This window comes from Eurypyga helias, unplaced genomic scaffold (genome assembly GCF_000690775.1).
Source record: "Eurypyga helias isolate BGI_N326 unplaced genomic scaffold, ASM69077v1 scaffold7391, whole genome shotgun sequence".
In the NCBI taxonomy this organism is placed as follows: Eukaryota; Metazoa; Chordata; class Aves; order Eurypygiformes; family Eurypygidae; genus Eurypyga; species Eurypyga helias.
In genome coordinates this window covers 8,634-25,563 of record NW_010230158.1, presented here as the reverse complement: position 1 = coordinate 25,563, position 16,930 = coordinate 8,634, and the positions used below count along the sequence as shown (strand labels likewise).

The 16,930-nt window shown below is 46.0% G+C and overlaps 1 protein-coding gene across 1 annotated transcript in view; it reads right to left on the bottom strand.

Annotated features, from left to right (window-relative positions):
• NPEPPS (aminopeptidase puromycin sensitive) overlaps positions 1-16,930 on the bottom strand; it is a gene marked incomplete at its 5' end in the record, with an annotated part of 31,973 nt that overhangs the window by 14,568 nt on the left and 475 nt on the right. Inside the window, 7 exons of the mRNA XM_010160645.1 lie at positions 1,283-1,397; positions 2,792-2,825; positions 2,931-3,027; positions 3,445-3,645; positions 4,812-4,919; positions 5,826-5,947; positions 6,902-6,979. Coding sequence (XP_010158947.1) covers positions 1,283-1,397; positions 2,792-2,825; positions 2,931-3,027; positions 3,445-3,645; positions 4,812-4,919; positions 5,826-5,947; positions 6,902-6,979 — 755 coding nt within the window. The remainder of the gene's footprint in view (positions 1-1,282; positions 1,398-2,791; positions 2,826-2,930; positions 3,028-3,444; positions 3,646-4,811; positions 4,920-5,825; positions 5,948-6,901; positions 6,980-16,930) is intronic.

Below are 16,930 nucleotides of genomic sequence, written 5' to 3'. Positions count from 1 at the left end.
CCCTTTAGATATTGATAAGCATTGATAAGATCCCCCTCAGCCCCCTCTTCTCTAGCTGAACAGCTCCAGCTCTCAGCCCTTCCTCGTGTGGAAGATGCTCCTTTGGACTGCCTTTTCACATTTCACAGTTGCATCCCAGAACACAAAATGATGAGAGGAAAAAAAAAATCTTAAAATTTTTGGAAGACTTAAAACTTCAAAAGGAAAATAAAAAGCTAATTCAATATAAAAATTTGAGATTCTTATAAATGATGCTTTCTCAAGCTCATTCCCACAGTTCTCAACGGTCAGAGGCCCAGGAATGGTCCGTGGGTCACTGATGACCCCCAAGACACTTGCTGGCATCCTACAGTGCCGTCTAGGGCCTGTACTAAAAGCTAAACATTTATTGCTTCAGTATTACTCTTCCATTGCAATGCTGTGTTGCTCTCACGTGGAAGCTACCTGTGCTCCCAAGATCAGGAACGGACACAGCTGACCAGAGTTTAAGAGGCACAGCACTGTAGAAAAGCGTGACAAACTTTGCTTAGTGTGATAATTAATATTTACACTGGGTTTTTCCTTCCGTCCACTCACATTTCATTTAAGCATCCTAAAAGCCAGACCAACACAGATTTGGGTCTCCAGAAGCCAAACACACTGATTTCTTACAATACAAGAAACTTCCTAACCCATGAAATATTTGGATTCAAGCAGCTGTTTGCAGAGTCTGGGGCAAAGGAATGTCAGAGCTAATTAACAGAGTAAGCTGAAGCCATTTGTTAACAGCAGAAGCTATGACAGATTCAGGTTTCGGTTTTTAGCACTAAATGGAATTTATTTCCATATCTATAGCTTTTATTCCCCCCCAGATGACTTAAACATCAGGCCGTTGAGACAGCTGGCTCCCCATATATCCAAAGTAATTCCCGTGGGTTACTCCCCAGCTACTTTTCAGCTACAGGACTGGAAGAGTTTGCAGTGCTGAGCTGGTACTGCTCGGTGTGAAAGCCTGAGGAGCGAATCATGCCCGTCTGAAAGGAAAACAGTGGGTTACTGCTCCTGAGTAATCTGACTAGCCAAAATAATTTCCATGGAACACCCGCTCAGCTCCAACCAGGACTATATTCACACACAGAAAAGAAGGAGGCATATCTCTAAAGAACACACTAGTAAAGAAGAAAGTGGTAATAAAGCCCCATTTTGGTTTATTTTAAAGATCACGCCTGCTGTTAAGGGGCACTCGAACACACACACGATACGAAGCACAGGTCAAAGGAAACGAGAAGGACTGTTAAGATACCATGGTCACGAGGTTTCCAAACCACTGATGAGCCAGTTCGTGTCCTACAACCAGAGCAACCCACTGGCGAGATGAAGAACAGGAATTTTTGGGGTCAATGAGCAATGCCGTCTCCCTGTATTTAAGACAGAAAGATAACTGAACAGAGCGGTACATGCCTAGAGAAAACACACAATCAAAAGTAGGTTAAATGACCTAAGCAAGCTAAAAAGTGATCAGTACAACTGAATAAAAAAAAACAAAAGCTATTTCAGTTTAGACATTGAATTGTTTTGGTAAGTTCCACAGCTGTAGGAATGCTTTGGAGCAATAATTCCTTATGGCATGCAAGAAGACAAGTGCAAAAACCCAGGCAGGAACAAGAAAGTGTATCCTTTATTTATAAAATAGCTCACCTACATAACCTAGGAACCTGAGCTGTAACTCCCTTTGCACTGAGTGATGGACGCCCAGCAAGTCTTCTCTGCCTCCCTCATCCCCCAAGGAATTCCAGCTCTCCCAAGTGCACAGCCAGGCGTGTTACACTCGCCACCCCACAAGGTTCTCCACGCAGGACACACACGTGCTCACACACACGCACACACTCCCTAGGTCAGGCCTGTTACAACCCCCCCTGTCGTGACCGGGACTCGGTGGGTCAGTCAGAAGAGACTTCTGGACTGCTGCCACCCGAAGGGGAAAAACGTGCACCCCAAAACATAGTGCTGCGGGTTATGCCAACCTTCTGTCCCCAAAGGGAGAATGTAAGCGTGCCAAACTGAGCGTAACGGGGAAAAATTAGCGCAATTAAGAAAGGCTTCCAAAAATTTGACTTGTTCAGGACAAATAGGCTTGGTGAGTTTTTTTTCCACAGCGAGTGAAGTGTCAGATTTCATCAGAATTGCGATAAGCAGACCGGCAGATTTTAAACCTGGGCTCAAATTTCCATTTCAATTTCTTTTTTAAAGGCCAAATTAAAAGTTTAGCAGAAGAAATTCAAACAATGTCAGGATTTGAAGTCCAAACTTACAAGACCAATGTCATACAAAATGAAGGAAAATCATTCTAACGGTGAGCACAGATTAAAAAAACCCAACTGAAAAGGAAGGCAAGTTAATATTTCTGGTTTACTCATATCCACGTGGTTCTACTGTGGTTGCTAAATTTACCAACTTGCCTACAACATAAAATAAGAAACTCTTCCAGCTGTGTCAGTAAGTACATAACACTTACGGGGGAAAAAAGCAGCCAAGGAAGTTCTCTTGTAGAACAGGCAGTGCTGCCAGACACTTAAAAACCTCACACCCTTGGCCAGTAGCTGTGATAGCTTGTTCCTGCCTTCCTAAGACTCGTACGGCAACGCACGCTGCTGCAGAAGTTAAAATTATCCAAACTGAAGCAAGAGCTGAAGGTATTTACTCGGTCTTATTTGGGATGATACCAAATAATTACAGCTCCCTAAAACTACTCCAATTACTTCCAAGAATTAGTGAACAAAGAGGGGGGAAAGACAGTATTTTAACAGCATACCTATAAGTAACAAGGCCCCAGTTCTCCATGGCACCTTTATAAAATAAATACAAAGGTTTATTGATATTGATACACACCTTTTCCTAAATGTTTAAAATTCAAATAAAATACAGTTCATCAATAAAGTGAGTTACTTTACCAGCAGCAAAGTCTGCAATAGCTATGAGATCAATTTTAGGAAGAGGGTAAGGAACATTGAAGTAGTCCTTATAAAAAGGCAGAGTTTTAGCAGCAACCTGTAAGAAACAAGAGGAGAAACGTTAACTCGGAACAATTAGTAAAACTTGACAGTTTTCGACTGAAACTAGGCTAATAAAGCAGCGCACGCAAGATTTCTTCCAGAAGCCCCGTTTCCAGCTTGCAGAGCACAATGGTTTGGAAGACTCCCATCTCCATTTTCTCCCAGGCTGCAGCCTACCCTTCAGAACTTCAGCATCCTTGGAGCAACGTCTACAGCACCAACTCGGAACTGAATTAACCCGTTACGTTTCCATCATTACAGGCACAACTGGAAGTCTGTTTAGAATCAAGCCCAGTCTCTCCGAGCCACTGAAGCACCGAGCTCCCTCATGAGCTGTGCATGGATTTAGGTGACAGGAGAGCGCTGTCGGAGACGGCTACAGCAATAACGACATCACCCTGAGCGCCTTTACCTCTAACGCAAACTTTCCTTGTTCCGCTTTGCCAACAGGAGTGTAAACACGCACTAGGACGCCGTCGAGGGACCTGGCCTCTACGAAGTCGTATTCTCCCACCACAAACGCTACAAGGTACGTCGACATGATAGGGGTGCGAGCGAACTTCACTTCCACCAGATTCTCGTCATCCGGGTACGGCTTCCGGTCAATGACATTCTTCCGACATGAAAAGGAGGCAGTTAGTTTCGTGGAACTGAAACCGTATTACACAATACGTTTGACCAGTCCATCACTGCGAGTCACGGGTTGAGAATGAAAGGACTTCTCTTAGCTTTACAACACAGACCACAGCAGAGTCCCCTCCCTCGCTAAAACTGCCCTATCGTACATGGAGCTGTGCTTCTAGGACATATACATTATCTCCCGCTACTGCCCAGGCAGCTGCACATCCGCCATCTCCCGCTACTGCCCAGGCAGCTGAACACATCTGCTACCCCCGTCCTCCAAAGAGAGTATAACCCCCATCCCAGTAAGGCACTTGAATCCTGAAACAGAAACTGCAACCACGTGTTCAGCGGGCAAGGCTAAACTTCACAGCTCACTCTGGAAGTTAGCTACGATAATTAAAAAGCTTATTTTACAACTGATTGGCTCTTCTCTAGAAGAGAGGAGCGCTTGCTCTCCCTCTGGAAGGGGAGTGCTGGCTCTCCCTCTGGAAGGGGAGCTTGCTCTCCTTCTCCTCCTCTTGCTCTCCTTCTAGAAGCAACACCTAGAAATACCTGCACTACATTTAAAGCAGCAGCTTGAAAATGCCCACTGGTACTTGTGGCAGAGGTACTTCTACTTGCACGCTGTACTCCTGTTCTGGCCAAAAACTCTCTAGGGCAGAAAACACGCTTTTTTATCTCAAATAAAATAACTGTTTATGGAGATGTGACAGCTATATCAACATGCAAAGGTATTTCTTCCCCGTACCCCCCCCCCTCCCTGACCCCAGTCACCCTTAATCAAGCAGCACGTAGCACGACATATGCTGAGGGAAAAATCTTCCCCGTACCCCCCCCCCTCCCTGACCCCAGTCACCCTTAATCAAGCAGCACGTGGCTCGACATATGCTGAGGAAAAAAAAACCCAAAACTAAAAAAAAAAAAAACCCACACCACTGTGGTTTGTACAAACATTTAGGATTTGTGCTGGCATCTGATATCCTAATACCATCTTTTAAAAAGTTCTCTCAATTTAGAGCTGCTTAGTAATAGCTAACAAGACAGCCTGTATTCCTAATTCTAGGTCCCTAAGAAACAGTCTTAACTATCAAATAATCAGCTGGCATTATTCCAGTTTTATTTAAAATACTGTCGACTTGCACATCAAGAACTTACCATATTTGACAAAGCTACTCTGTCTTTAGGAACCACCAAAGAAATATCGAATGTTGCCTTAATAGCAGGCTCATCCCAGCAAGGGAAAGCTCTGCGAGCATCAGTAGCCTGAAGGAAATAAGAGCATTAAACAGATAAATCACGAGAGATTGTGGCAATAAAACACACAAAAATTTTACAGGCAGGAAGTTGGGTGAATGCTGGGCAGTCACTGGTGTAGTCTCCTCACTGACACTCCTGACCTCTGCATTAGAGCATTTTGTTCTCAGTGTGGTAACTTACTGCACTATTGGTTTATTAAAAAAAAAAAAAAAAGCACTCTGTGCTCTGCTGGATTTCTAGAGTCTGAGCAAAATTTCGCAGAGTCACGACAAGAGCAAAGCTCAGTCATGTGAAAGCAGAGAGGGCGCCCAGGCATTCACAGGCTGTACACACAAGACCACCTATTTCTGTTGTCAGCAGACTGCGCCCAAGAAATGTTCTGTTTGCACTAGGCAAGTACTCCGTGCCTTTATGTAACCAGGCAGGGAACTATGGAATTACAATATGGTATAAAATGCTGCCATTACGTCCAGGGTTTACGTAACACTTGGGACACAATCTGGCTCACGTTTTGGATGTCACTATAACAGTGAGACAAAGCCAGAGCCCTATTAAAACAAACAAACACACTTCATAAAGGCAAGTTATACCGAGGTATTTGAGCACATGTAAATGAACAGCTGTTCTTAAACACTGCAGCAATCATATATATACGCGGCGTCGCACATCAGCGTGATCCTTGGCTGAAGGATTTGCCAGATCCAGAATTTATTGGCCTTGAAGCCGCAATGCAAAGGGCTGCATTTAGTATTACCCATCCACACTGAGAGCAAGAAGCAAAAGAAATGTGGGTTTTTGAAATGTAGCCGGTACATTTCCTAGCTGGAGCTAGGAAATCAGATCCTTCCTGCTTCTGAGAATAAATCCTGCATTAAGAACGACATTCCCTGGAAACAAAAATCTAGCCCTTACCTCAAACTGAGTGACAGCAGCGTAGCGTGTGTCTCCAGTAGGGGTGGTGTATTTACTTCGGTAAAAACCTTTCATTTTATCATTCAGCTCCCCTACAAAGTCTATCTTCAGCGTCCCTGTCCCTGCAACAGAACCAGATGGGACACTGCTATTTCCATGTGCCAAACAGAAATGAGATGTCCCTTCAGCTCACCTCCACCCATCACTTTTTTGCCAGCCTCCCTCAAACCCTTCGCTCTCCTTCCAGAACCAAGCTCCAGCAGAGCACTGCAGGCAACACCAGACTCACCGCGGCATTTTAGCGGTTGACCGGGCTGTGGCAATACTCATGCTCATCTCCCAAGCACAGTGTGATAACCGGGAGAGACCTACCTTGAGAAGTTCGAGCCTACGGTACTTACCTTTGGGTAAAGTTGGCAAAACTACAGGATGGCTACTAAGGACAGCATCCTATGAAAAGTACTGCAAAAGCCAGAGTGGAGCGCTGGCTGCCTTCAGGCTTGTATGTGGATTTATTCTGCCCTCAATGTCTCAGCGCTAAGGGGAAACCTGACCATGACCAGAGAGGCAGCATGCCAGTATCCCGCAGAACGACATGCTGAAGTTTTATCACCCCTACAACCTCTGTATTTGTCCAGATGAAATAAAACTGCTTTATTCAAATCGAGGAGCTGAGTTTCAACCAACAAACTCAGAGTAATAAACTGCAGCAGTTTCAAAAGAATTAGTATGTTCACGCCTAGGAAAATACCACAGTAATTCAGATTAGCTCCTTCTCAGCAAGAGGAAAACAGATCGTCAGTCCCTAATGTCAACACCTTCTGAGCCTCGCTCCCAAGAGCAGGTGAATAATTGGAGTCACCCCAGGTGCTGGAAGCAACCATCGCCATTAGCAAAACGTTTTCAGCTCCAGAGGCTCACAAGTGACGTGCAGTGGACAGGCTCCCTGGGAAGCACTACACTTGCAGGCAGAAACTTCAGGAGAGACAGAGCTGACCTACTCCAGCTTTTTCCAAGTGTAAACGTCTTATACGCATGGTTGAAGCAAGCAGGAAGCATGAAAAATGTTGTCTTACCTTTCTGAAGAGTACTGGGAAAGGAGAGAGTAACCTTTTCATCCTCATTTTGATAGTTGAACCCTGTGGCATGTACCTCTGCAACAGACAAACAGACTGCTTTGTTCAAAATAAGCCCCAGAGATGGTGCTATAACTTAAAACATTTAAAATTACCCGAATCAGCTGAATCTAACAACACGCTGTAGGTACCGAACACATCAATAAAGACCTTAAATAATCCAGGACGACAGAAATGCAAGCACCCAGAGAAGCAGCATTTCCTGTCGGAGTTCCGTGTTATATAGTCTCCTGCTTCAGACAACTAAATTATGACGTTTCCACCAGACCACAGAGCCAGAGGGAGAGTCAAAGCACCACCTCGTGCTCCTTCCACCTCTGCTGTGCATCCCGTTCACCAGGATGCTGCGCTCACGTGGCAGGGGAGTCGTCTGCTGTGCCCAGCACCGAAAGGGGTACCGGCAACGCGTGAGCTTGCAGGAAGAACAGTATCCTGTACAGCACCAAGAAGGCTGGTAACGACTGCTGCAATCCTGACCGACGGTGAAATATGGCTCAAAACTGCCCTTCAATATGAAAAGCTTACATCAGTGCGGCAGGACTCTTCCTAATTATTCCAAACAGGATGCTTCTGATTTATTTAACTAACTTGTGAATCTCGCTTCGGAAAGCACATATCCACTGCAAGGTGGTTTGGGTTTAACCACAAAGGAAAACACAGTGTTGATTTTATTTTAAAACTGTCTTCAGAAGCGGGGACCTTCCTTGGAGTTCATACACCATCCAGCAAGGGCATCCCAAACCAACCAGAATATGAAGCGGTATGGCATTTACAAAGCACTGGAATCTGTTTGTAGATGCAAATATTCAAACTATGAGGCCAAGCAGGATAGATGGGGAGGGAATCAGTACACAGGAATTAAACTGTCCGGCAGCTTGGAGTTGGTAGAGCCGAGAGAGAACATCTGGTGTTGCTTCTTCCTTCCTAATTCATCAAGTCCCACTCGCTGCATCGAAAGTGATTTGTAACTATGCTCCTTCAACCAAGAAAAACCTAAAATAGCTATGTAGGACCTCACTTGGCAAGTTCTCCTACCTATGTGAGCCTATACTCAACAGCTGCGCTAACCAGGTACCTTTAAGGAATGCAAATAGGCACCAAAACAAACGAGCCACGCTTTCTACCCGACATCAGCATCCTCAACTACCACGCCTGGTAAGCCTGGACAACAATACATCCTTCTAGGCCGATGTACCGATGAACAATGTAGATTCATAAAGACAATAAACATTTGGCAGTTGGGTATTGCCGTGGTTTAGCCTCAGCCATCAACCAAGTACCAGCCAGCCCCTTGCTCACCGCCCCCCGCCTGCCCCCAGTGGGATGGGGGAGAGCGTGGGAGGAAAAGACAAGGAAACTCCTGGGTGGAGATAAGAATGATTTAATCATTGAAAATAGATGAAATCAAATAAAGACACTAATATTACTGACAATAGTAATAATATTAGTATTACTAATAATATGTAATGAAAATAAAGGAGGAGAAAAGAAATGATCCAATTGCTCACCCCCTGCAGACCAATGCCCGGCCAGTCCCCGAGCAGCGAGAGCCAGAGACACACATCCCCAGCCCACCCCCAACTTACATACATGATGCTTTACAGCATGAAATGTCCCTTTGGTCAGCTGGGGTCAGCTGTCCTGGCCGTGTCCCCTCCCAGCCTTGTAGAAAAGAAGCTGGGAACGCAGACGCAGTATCAGAAACTGAGAAAGTCCTTGAGGTGATAGAAACATTGCTTAGCAACAACCCAACATGAGTGTGTTATCACTTCTGTGATAGAAACATTGCTTAGCAACAATCCAACATGAGTGTGTTAGCACTTCTGCTTAGCACAACAAAAACACAGCCTCATGCTAGCTGCTGTGAGGACAATTCCCTCTGTCCCAACTAAAACCAGGCCAATTACAGCTTCGAAAGGTTTGGGAAACGCACAGAGCAGTTGAAAAGCAACAGCGTTCCTCCCACAAGCTGCCTGGCCCATCCCACTCCACTGGAAGTGAAAGCACCCACGGGACATGGAAATGCTAGCAAGGGTCTAGCCATCTTTTCAGGTGCTTTCAAACTGATCCAGGAAGAAAGATGCAGTAAGTAGCTTCCATGATCTACTGAAACAGATACTGGTTTTGAATGGTCACCAAAAAAAGGGCAAAAAAGAATACTGGGAAGTGCTGTGATACACAGAGGTGAACATCCTGAATGGAAAATGTCCCATGATATCAACTTCTGCATTCCACGCAATTCTGAATGACAAAGCTGGTTTGCAACCACAATTTAAATTACCTGTCTTCCATGCTCAAGCATCCCTATAAGAATCCAAGTATCTGGTTTCAGGGGCAGCCTGAGCACACTCACCAGACTTCCCGCTATCTCGTTCTGTATGTGACAACAGTAACCGGAAACATGTTCTTATTGTTGATAAATTCTGAAGTGCTGTTTATTCTGGAATCGTACGATTTCAGCCCTCAGTCAAAGTTAATACCAACCTCTGCTCGCAGAGAACATAAACGCAGGAACGGCAGGAAGGCATTCGTCTTAACTACTGGTTTCACAGTGCTCTGCTCAGCGTTTCATCAGTTAACCACCGTGCTAGGGCACACACTACACAAACGCTTACAATAAAGCAATTCCAGCTGTAAATAAAGTACAGTACAGAAATAAATTCAAGGGCAAAATTCTTCACAGGATCGAGCAGAACGTTAGGCTATGAGTCTGTCCAGAAGAGTTCCGAGATTTCTGAAATCAACTGTAAGAGGGGTGAGAGAAACCATTAAGAACACCCACCATGGACATCACAACAAGCGCTGGGCAAGAGGAGTAAAGGCTTAGCCTGTCATCCTACAGCTCTGCAGAACACCCAGGCAGAAAAGGAGATGTCCAAGAGCTGGAGAGAGGAGACGCAGGGGAACAACGCTAACGTACACCACACTAGTCCGAAGGTGGGCTTCCCGGGAACAGACTGGAGCGGAGTGCTGACCACATCGGCTGGATCCAATGAATTTTGACCCTGGCTATCTGAGAGCCCAGCAGACAGACCTGTTGTTCCGCGACAGCACTGTAGTGACCTCGGTCGGAGAGGGCGGGCGGAATGCCTGTTGGGAATTTATGCTAGCCTGGTCGGGATGAATCCCGCTGCCGGACAGCCTGGAGATGCTGAGCTGTCAGCCTGTGCTCAGAGGCTGAACAGGAACCCGAGAAACACCTGATAAGGATCAGCGGGAGAATGCAGAAACACTCCCACCCCTCCTGTATTTTCTAATGACCACAGCAAACCAGAACCATCTTTTTACAGCCTCTAAAGGCAACAATCTGATAGCCAAGACAAACAATACCATGACTTCGGGATCATAGTTCCAACCTACTGAAACTGCGAAATACAGAAGAACGTGTGTTACGCGGATCTTCTGCCAAAAGCTGACAGGGAGTATCAAGTTTCTCCCTCCCCTTCTCCCAGAGGGTCCTCCCTAGTGACCCGCTCCTTTTCAACCTGTGCTAGGAAAAACATGGATAAGGGTTACCAGTGCTAGAAGAGAGGGCAGACCTTCGGGGTTTTTTGCCCCGGAAACAGCCTGGGAAAGCCTAGGAACACAGAGCAGGGAGCAGCCTTGTTTCAAAGAGCTTCCCAACCTTAATTTTACAGTGTTAGAGCCCAATTCCCCTCAGGTTAGCCACAATGTTCAAACAAGTTACAGTTCCTATAGGATGCCTGTGCTCCCAGCACATTCTGATCCCAATCTCCAGTGGGGGAGGAAGCCGAGCACCTTGTGATTTCCCACTCCAGCTGAACGCCTAATGGCAAGAGCGCATCGGGAACAAAAGGTAACGCCCTCTTACAGCTTCCCAAGAGGAGTTGGTGTCTACTAGAGTGCCCTTCCACGCTCAGCTCCAGCAACTTTTTGTAATTCTCAAAGCAGCTGCTTCTTTATCAGTTTCCAAACAGCAGAATATAAGTGAAAGATTCCAAGTTACTTTTTTTTTTTTTTAAACCCTAACTATTCAGTGCCATTAATTTAATCCAGAGCAAAAGACCCATGGAAAACCATCAACAATACTTTTTGTTAGAGTTTAAGAGAACTGCTTATAACAAAGATGTAATTGCAGTAAAAGGCTGTCTGAATTCCTAACAGCGTTGAATACAAAAGCTCCTGAAGAGAACACCACAATTTTGGCAGCCTACTAACTTGGGAGAGTTTGGCACTGCAAGGTTGCAAGTTAATCACTAGCACATTAGGACACAGGCTGGACCAAGTCGCATGAGAAAATAAAAAGCTGCTGGTGCTCCGTGTCTCTGGAAAAAAAATCACATCTAGCAACGCTTCCCAAGCTCTGAGTGCTACCTATCAAATTTTACAGTGGGTTTTAAAGAAATTACAGTCCTTCTAGGAGCACTTCCTGAAATTGCATACTAACCAGACAGATACATCGATTAACAATCCCCATTTCTGTATTACATGCTTACAAGCGTGGACCCTAGCCAAAGGCCTTAAGCAATGTCAAATGGCGTGTACTTCAACGTGAAGGCAAAGTCAAGTGGAAAAGATGGAATTTTCTCAAGTAGCACTCATTCCACGGCATAGAGAAGACAGGCAACGAAGGTACGGTGGCTTAATGAACTTGCAATCATCGACTGAGCTGCAGCGACTGTGTGCACTCTGCCTACTCTGGAACAGGTTGCCCAGAGAAACTGTGGATGCCTCATCCCTGGGAGTGTCCAAGGCCAGGCTGGATGAGGCTTGGAGCAACCTGGTCTAGTGGAAGGTGTCCCTGCCCATGGCAGGGGGGTTGGAACTGTATGATCTTTAAGGTCCCTTCCAACCACAACCATTCCATGATTCTATGATATTCCATCTGCAAATTAAACACAACAACTTAAAACATCCCCGTGTTGACACTGTCCTCTTCAGCGCTAGCCGCAGAGCTGTGCCCATGCAACTCCTGGGAGCGCTGATGCTTTCAAGCCCTTTCACATCTTTTCACGTGTTTCAAACTCCTTCAAAGGAGTCACAAGTATTCTTGGGTACGAGATACTCCCAAAGCGTCCATGCCAATGCAGCCCAGCCCTCCTTAAAAATCCTACCGCTACATCAAGTCCTCTCCAGAAGAAAGGATGAAGATGAGCTTTTCTACAACACGGAGAGGTTTCACAACTGGCTTAAACAAATCTCTGCTACAGGCAGAGCCAGTCTCATTTTTCCCACCTGGCCCCAGCTGCATGTTCCCAGTCCCTTCCTTCCACTGGCATTCACATACAATCATCAGGATAACAATCTGTTCCCAAGCTGCTGGTTTTTTTATTTCCTCTGTAGAGGCAGTTTTCAGCCAGTGCAGTTTCCTGACCCAGGTGGCTGCTCAAAAGTAGAAATGTGAATGCCAACAGAAGGAAGGGAGGACAAGTGTCATTGTCCCCTTCCACAGCAGCATGGGTTTAGGCTGCCTGACTGATCACCGTGGTACGGCAGCGCTCCCAGGCCAAGGGAAAGCACTGCTGAGACAAGCTTGGGGCATGTTATTTAGATTTCCATAAGCACTAGTGATTTTTGTTGCTGTTTCTAAGCATCAGCTGAGGCTCTGGTGTAACCAGCCTCTAGCACTAGCATCCCAGCATGTCCCTACCATACTAGGAAGGAAAAGACTAAAACAACAAATTCTGGCCTTAAAACCTTTTAAAGGTTGAAGTACAAATCAAAGTTCAGGCAGTTATTTCTGCTAAACAAACAGCACTGTGGTTGCTGGGCACTATCTACATGAAATCACCAACTACTACCCTCCAAGCATCTCGAAATCTAAGAAGCTGCTTTAGATCCCCCAGCATCTGAAAAGCTTTCTGAACTAAACAATGCAAATCACGGATTTATGACTCCATCGCAATTTCACAGCTCCTTAAAAGAGAGAATCACAGGAAGCTCAAACCACTCAGCATTCGGTAAGTACAAAACTCAATCTCCTAAAATTCAGCTTAAGAACCAGTTTGACTTTTCAGTTCTTCACTCAGCTTGAGCAAAGCCAACCACTTGGACCGTGCATCCCCGCACGCCAAGGCCACGCCACGAACATTTGACTAAAAATGCCGAAAACTAGCTTCTGGAAAAACAAACCAAACAAAAAAATTGCTCGTTACGATTAGTGGGAGGAGCCAGTCATAACTTTGGCAACGGAAAACTCGGGCTGTTGAGTACTTTGTTCCATTACAGCATTACCTGGCACAAACGGCAAATCCACCACCTCCCGTTACAATCGCTACACTGCTTTTATGACAAAACAGAGAATTTTTCTCCTTCAAAGTACCGAGTAATCAACTTCTCCTGGTTTATTATTCATTATCACTTAATTGTAGATTATGCAGCAAAAATTCTTACTTGACTTTAAAACTTCAGAGATCCTCCCTCACGTTTCTGTCAAATATTGGGCAATAATCTGATTTCCCTGCAAATCAGCATTAAAATTCCAAAGACCATGTTCTACCCTCTGCTGTATCCCTCTCCTAGAAGAGCGAATCGGAGGGAAAACACGGCCCACAGTTCTGGCTGAGATTTCTACTGTTGCACAAGCCACAGCGCAGTAGGCACTCAAGACTAACAGGAATTATTAGGAAAAGAATAAACCATTCTGCACAAAGGTCAACAGGGAAAGTACCTGTTGGACAAGAAGGTCTCTTTTTTACACAGCTGCTTTCCCAAACAGAACCACACTGGGAAGAAGAAAAGGGACCGAATATCTGTTGTCTCATGTTCACAGACAAGCGTGAGCCGAGTTCTTCCCTGCTGAGGTACAGAACTAAAAGAGGGAACAGTTCTTCACTAGAGCCCTTAAAGGAGAAAAGGTCACTAACTTCTCACCCATTTTCAAACATATTACATAGGCAACTGATACTCAGATAGGTGAGCCTCATACCACAGACTGGTTTGGGTGGGAAGGGACCTTAAAGCCCACCCAGCCCCACCCCCTGCCATGGGCAGGGACACCTTCCACCAGACCAGGTTGCTCCAAGCCTCATCCAGCCTGGCCTTGGACCCTTCCAGGGATGGGGCATCCACAGCTTCTCTGGGCAACCTGTCCCCGTGCTCCCCACCCTCTGCGGGAAGAATTCGTTCCTGATGTCCCATCTCCATCTCCCTCTTTCCATTTAAACCCGTTATCCCTTGTCCTGTCACTCCCTACCCTTGGAAAAAGTCCCCCCCAGCTTCCTTGTAGCCCCCCAGGCACTGGAAGGGGCTCTAAGGTCTCCCCGGAGCTTCCCTTCTCCAGGCTGAATCCCCCAACTCTCCCAGCCTGTCCCCATGGCAGAGGGGCTCCAGCCCTCGGAGCATCTCCGTGGCCTTCTCTGGACTCGCTCCAACAGCTCCCTGTCCTTCTGATGTTGGGGGTCCCAGAGCTGGAGGGAGGGTCTCCCCAGGACAAGTAAGTAAGTAACTAAATCTAAAATGATATGGGACTGTATTTCTGTTGGTTCACAGGACTGTATTTCGTACTGGTTTTGAACCAGTTATACAATTACCATGCAAAAGCTGGGCACAATAGCAGCATTACTAAGACCGACTTGATCCCTCTCAACAGGTGCCAGCAAACACTCTGCCAAACTCATGCCATTTTACATCCAAAGCCATTATACTGGTTGGCAGTTTACCAAACAAAGATATGTTTTAACTCTGTGAAGCCAGAGTATAATTATAGTAAACAGGCAACAAAACTGTGCCTCGAACATGTAGGATTCCACAGCTTGAGAGGCGAGTGCTTATGCTATAGCCAGAGTGCTGTACTCCTATCCCTCTGTGACCTGACCATCACACTCAAGGCCGTCTGAAAAATCACAAGGAATTTAAGTCACAGAAACTCAGTTCTAGTGTACTTGGGCTTAAGTGTCCATTAAGCTCTACTCTTAATGCTCTGAAGTTACAAGGAGAGTATAGCACTGTTAAAGAACAGAAAAACAGACCCCTATGAGAGGGAAATCGGCTCTGAAAACAACAAAGACAACACATTAAAATACAGATCCTATTTTATGTACTTTTCCTGATTTGACTGGGAAGAGGCTTTGTTCCTAGGGACTTTTTCCATTTGTTTTCACTTTCCCAATGACAAAATAAAAAATTAATAGGTGGTTTGGCCTGGCGGTCGGTGGAACCGACTCCAGCCACACTCTGCTATTACTACCACTCTCGTTATCGCTTCATTACTCAGTATAAGGAAGAGCTCCAGGAGCGCTTCCACGCGCACCCCGTCAACCACAGATCCCTACCGGCAGCGTGTGGAAGGCAGGCAGGAACGGAGCGCCAGGGTACAACCCGGCAGCCCGGATCGAGCACGTAGGAAACGGCGCTCCACTCTTTCACTATCAAAACTCGGTGGCCAGACTCCAAACTCTTTGGTTGTGTTCTTCTCTGCCGCCCTCTCTCGCACCGACAGCGCTTCCTGCAGTGAGCTCTACTTTTCCGCAGCACGCCCACCGGAACGTTATTTCCTTAGGACAGTTCCCCATCCACCTAAGCACCGCTCAGCTGCTCTCAAGAAGCTGTCTGGATTCTTTAACGCTTCACTAGAAATCAGAAAAGTTAAACCAATTTAAAAGCAAAGACTCACTTGTCACATGCAAATCCATTAGCCATGGGATAACGTCACTGGAGCAAGAATTGAAACTGTCCCTACCAAATCCAGTCCAGAAAATTAAGACTTCTCCTCTTCTTTAGGTGTGGACAAACACAGCCCTTCCCTCCAACTTTATTCAGCTGTTGCATAAGCATCTTAGAGAAGTCTAAGCCTAATCAGAGGAACACCTTTCTCCTGTCCATCATCAAGATAACTCCTTTAATTCACAACCATGGTTTTAACCAAGTGCTCCGTGACACCACTGCAGCATTTTCCTTATGGAATGGGAAGCTCCGGAGTCTTTTGCGACCTGCAGGACTTAAGACACAGTCGTACCCAGTGGGCCAAATAGGTACCGTGCTTGAAATAGCAACGGCTCCACAAAAAACACAACGGAAAGGCTTTGCACGCTGCTAGACCATCGCTCTGTTTCAAGGAGCTTCTTTTCCACACCTCAATCGTTTCATGCTTCAATCGTTAAAACTTCTTTTGTGCCTGCTAAATCTGCTCAAACTGTAATTGGGGTCAACTACTACAACTGTGTGTTACGAACCAGTGCTGCTTCTTCGATTTCTCCAGTAACTTCCGGCTTGCCACTGAACTGGATCCCAACCACTGTCTCCTCCACACAATCACCTCTTTCCATGTTCCATCCCGCCACGTGTCAATTCAGCATCTTCTCTACTTTTTCAAATCCTCCTCAATAGGAATTTCCTACTTAGATGCCATTATTGACGCATTCCTTAGCCAAGGCCTTGCCGCAGATTTTGTCAATATGGCAAAGTCCATAGGTACAGATCATGTTTATACCAGATTACTGTGTAAGAAGATAAGTAATAATGTAAAAACCAGTCAAACATCCTTTTGCCTAGGGCACTCAGGCATGACAGAGTAAAACGTAGATTCCATGGAAGCTTGGGGCACTTTTTTAAAACATAATGCAAATGAGGAGAAGATAGTCAAGGTTCTGCGTCCAGCTGTGGAACCCCCAACATCGGAAGGATATAAACCAGTTGGAGCGAGTCCAGAGGAGGCCACAAAGACGCTCCAAGGGCTGGAGCCCCTCTCTTATGACGAAAGGCTGCAAGAACTGGGCCTGTTCAGCCTGGAGAAGAGGAGGCTCCGAGGAGACCTCATTGCAGCTTTCCAGTATCTGAAGGGGGCCTACAAGGGTGCTGGGAGAGGACTTTTTACAAGAGCCTGTAGTGACAGGACAAGGGCTAACGGGTACAAATTGGAAACAGGGAGGTTTAGATTAGATATCAGGAAGAAATTCTTCCCGCAGAGGGTGGGGAGGCACTGGGACAGGTTGCCCAGGGAAGTTGTGGATGCCCCATCCCTGGGAGTGTCCAAGGCCAGGCTGGGAGGGGGTTGGCGGCACCCGGGCT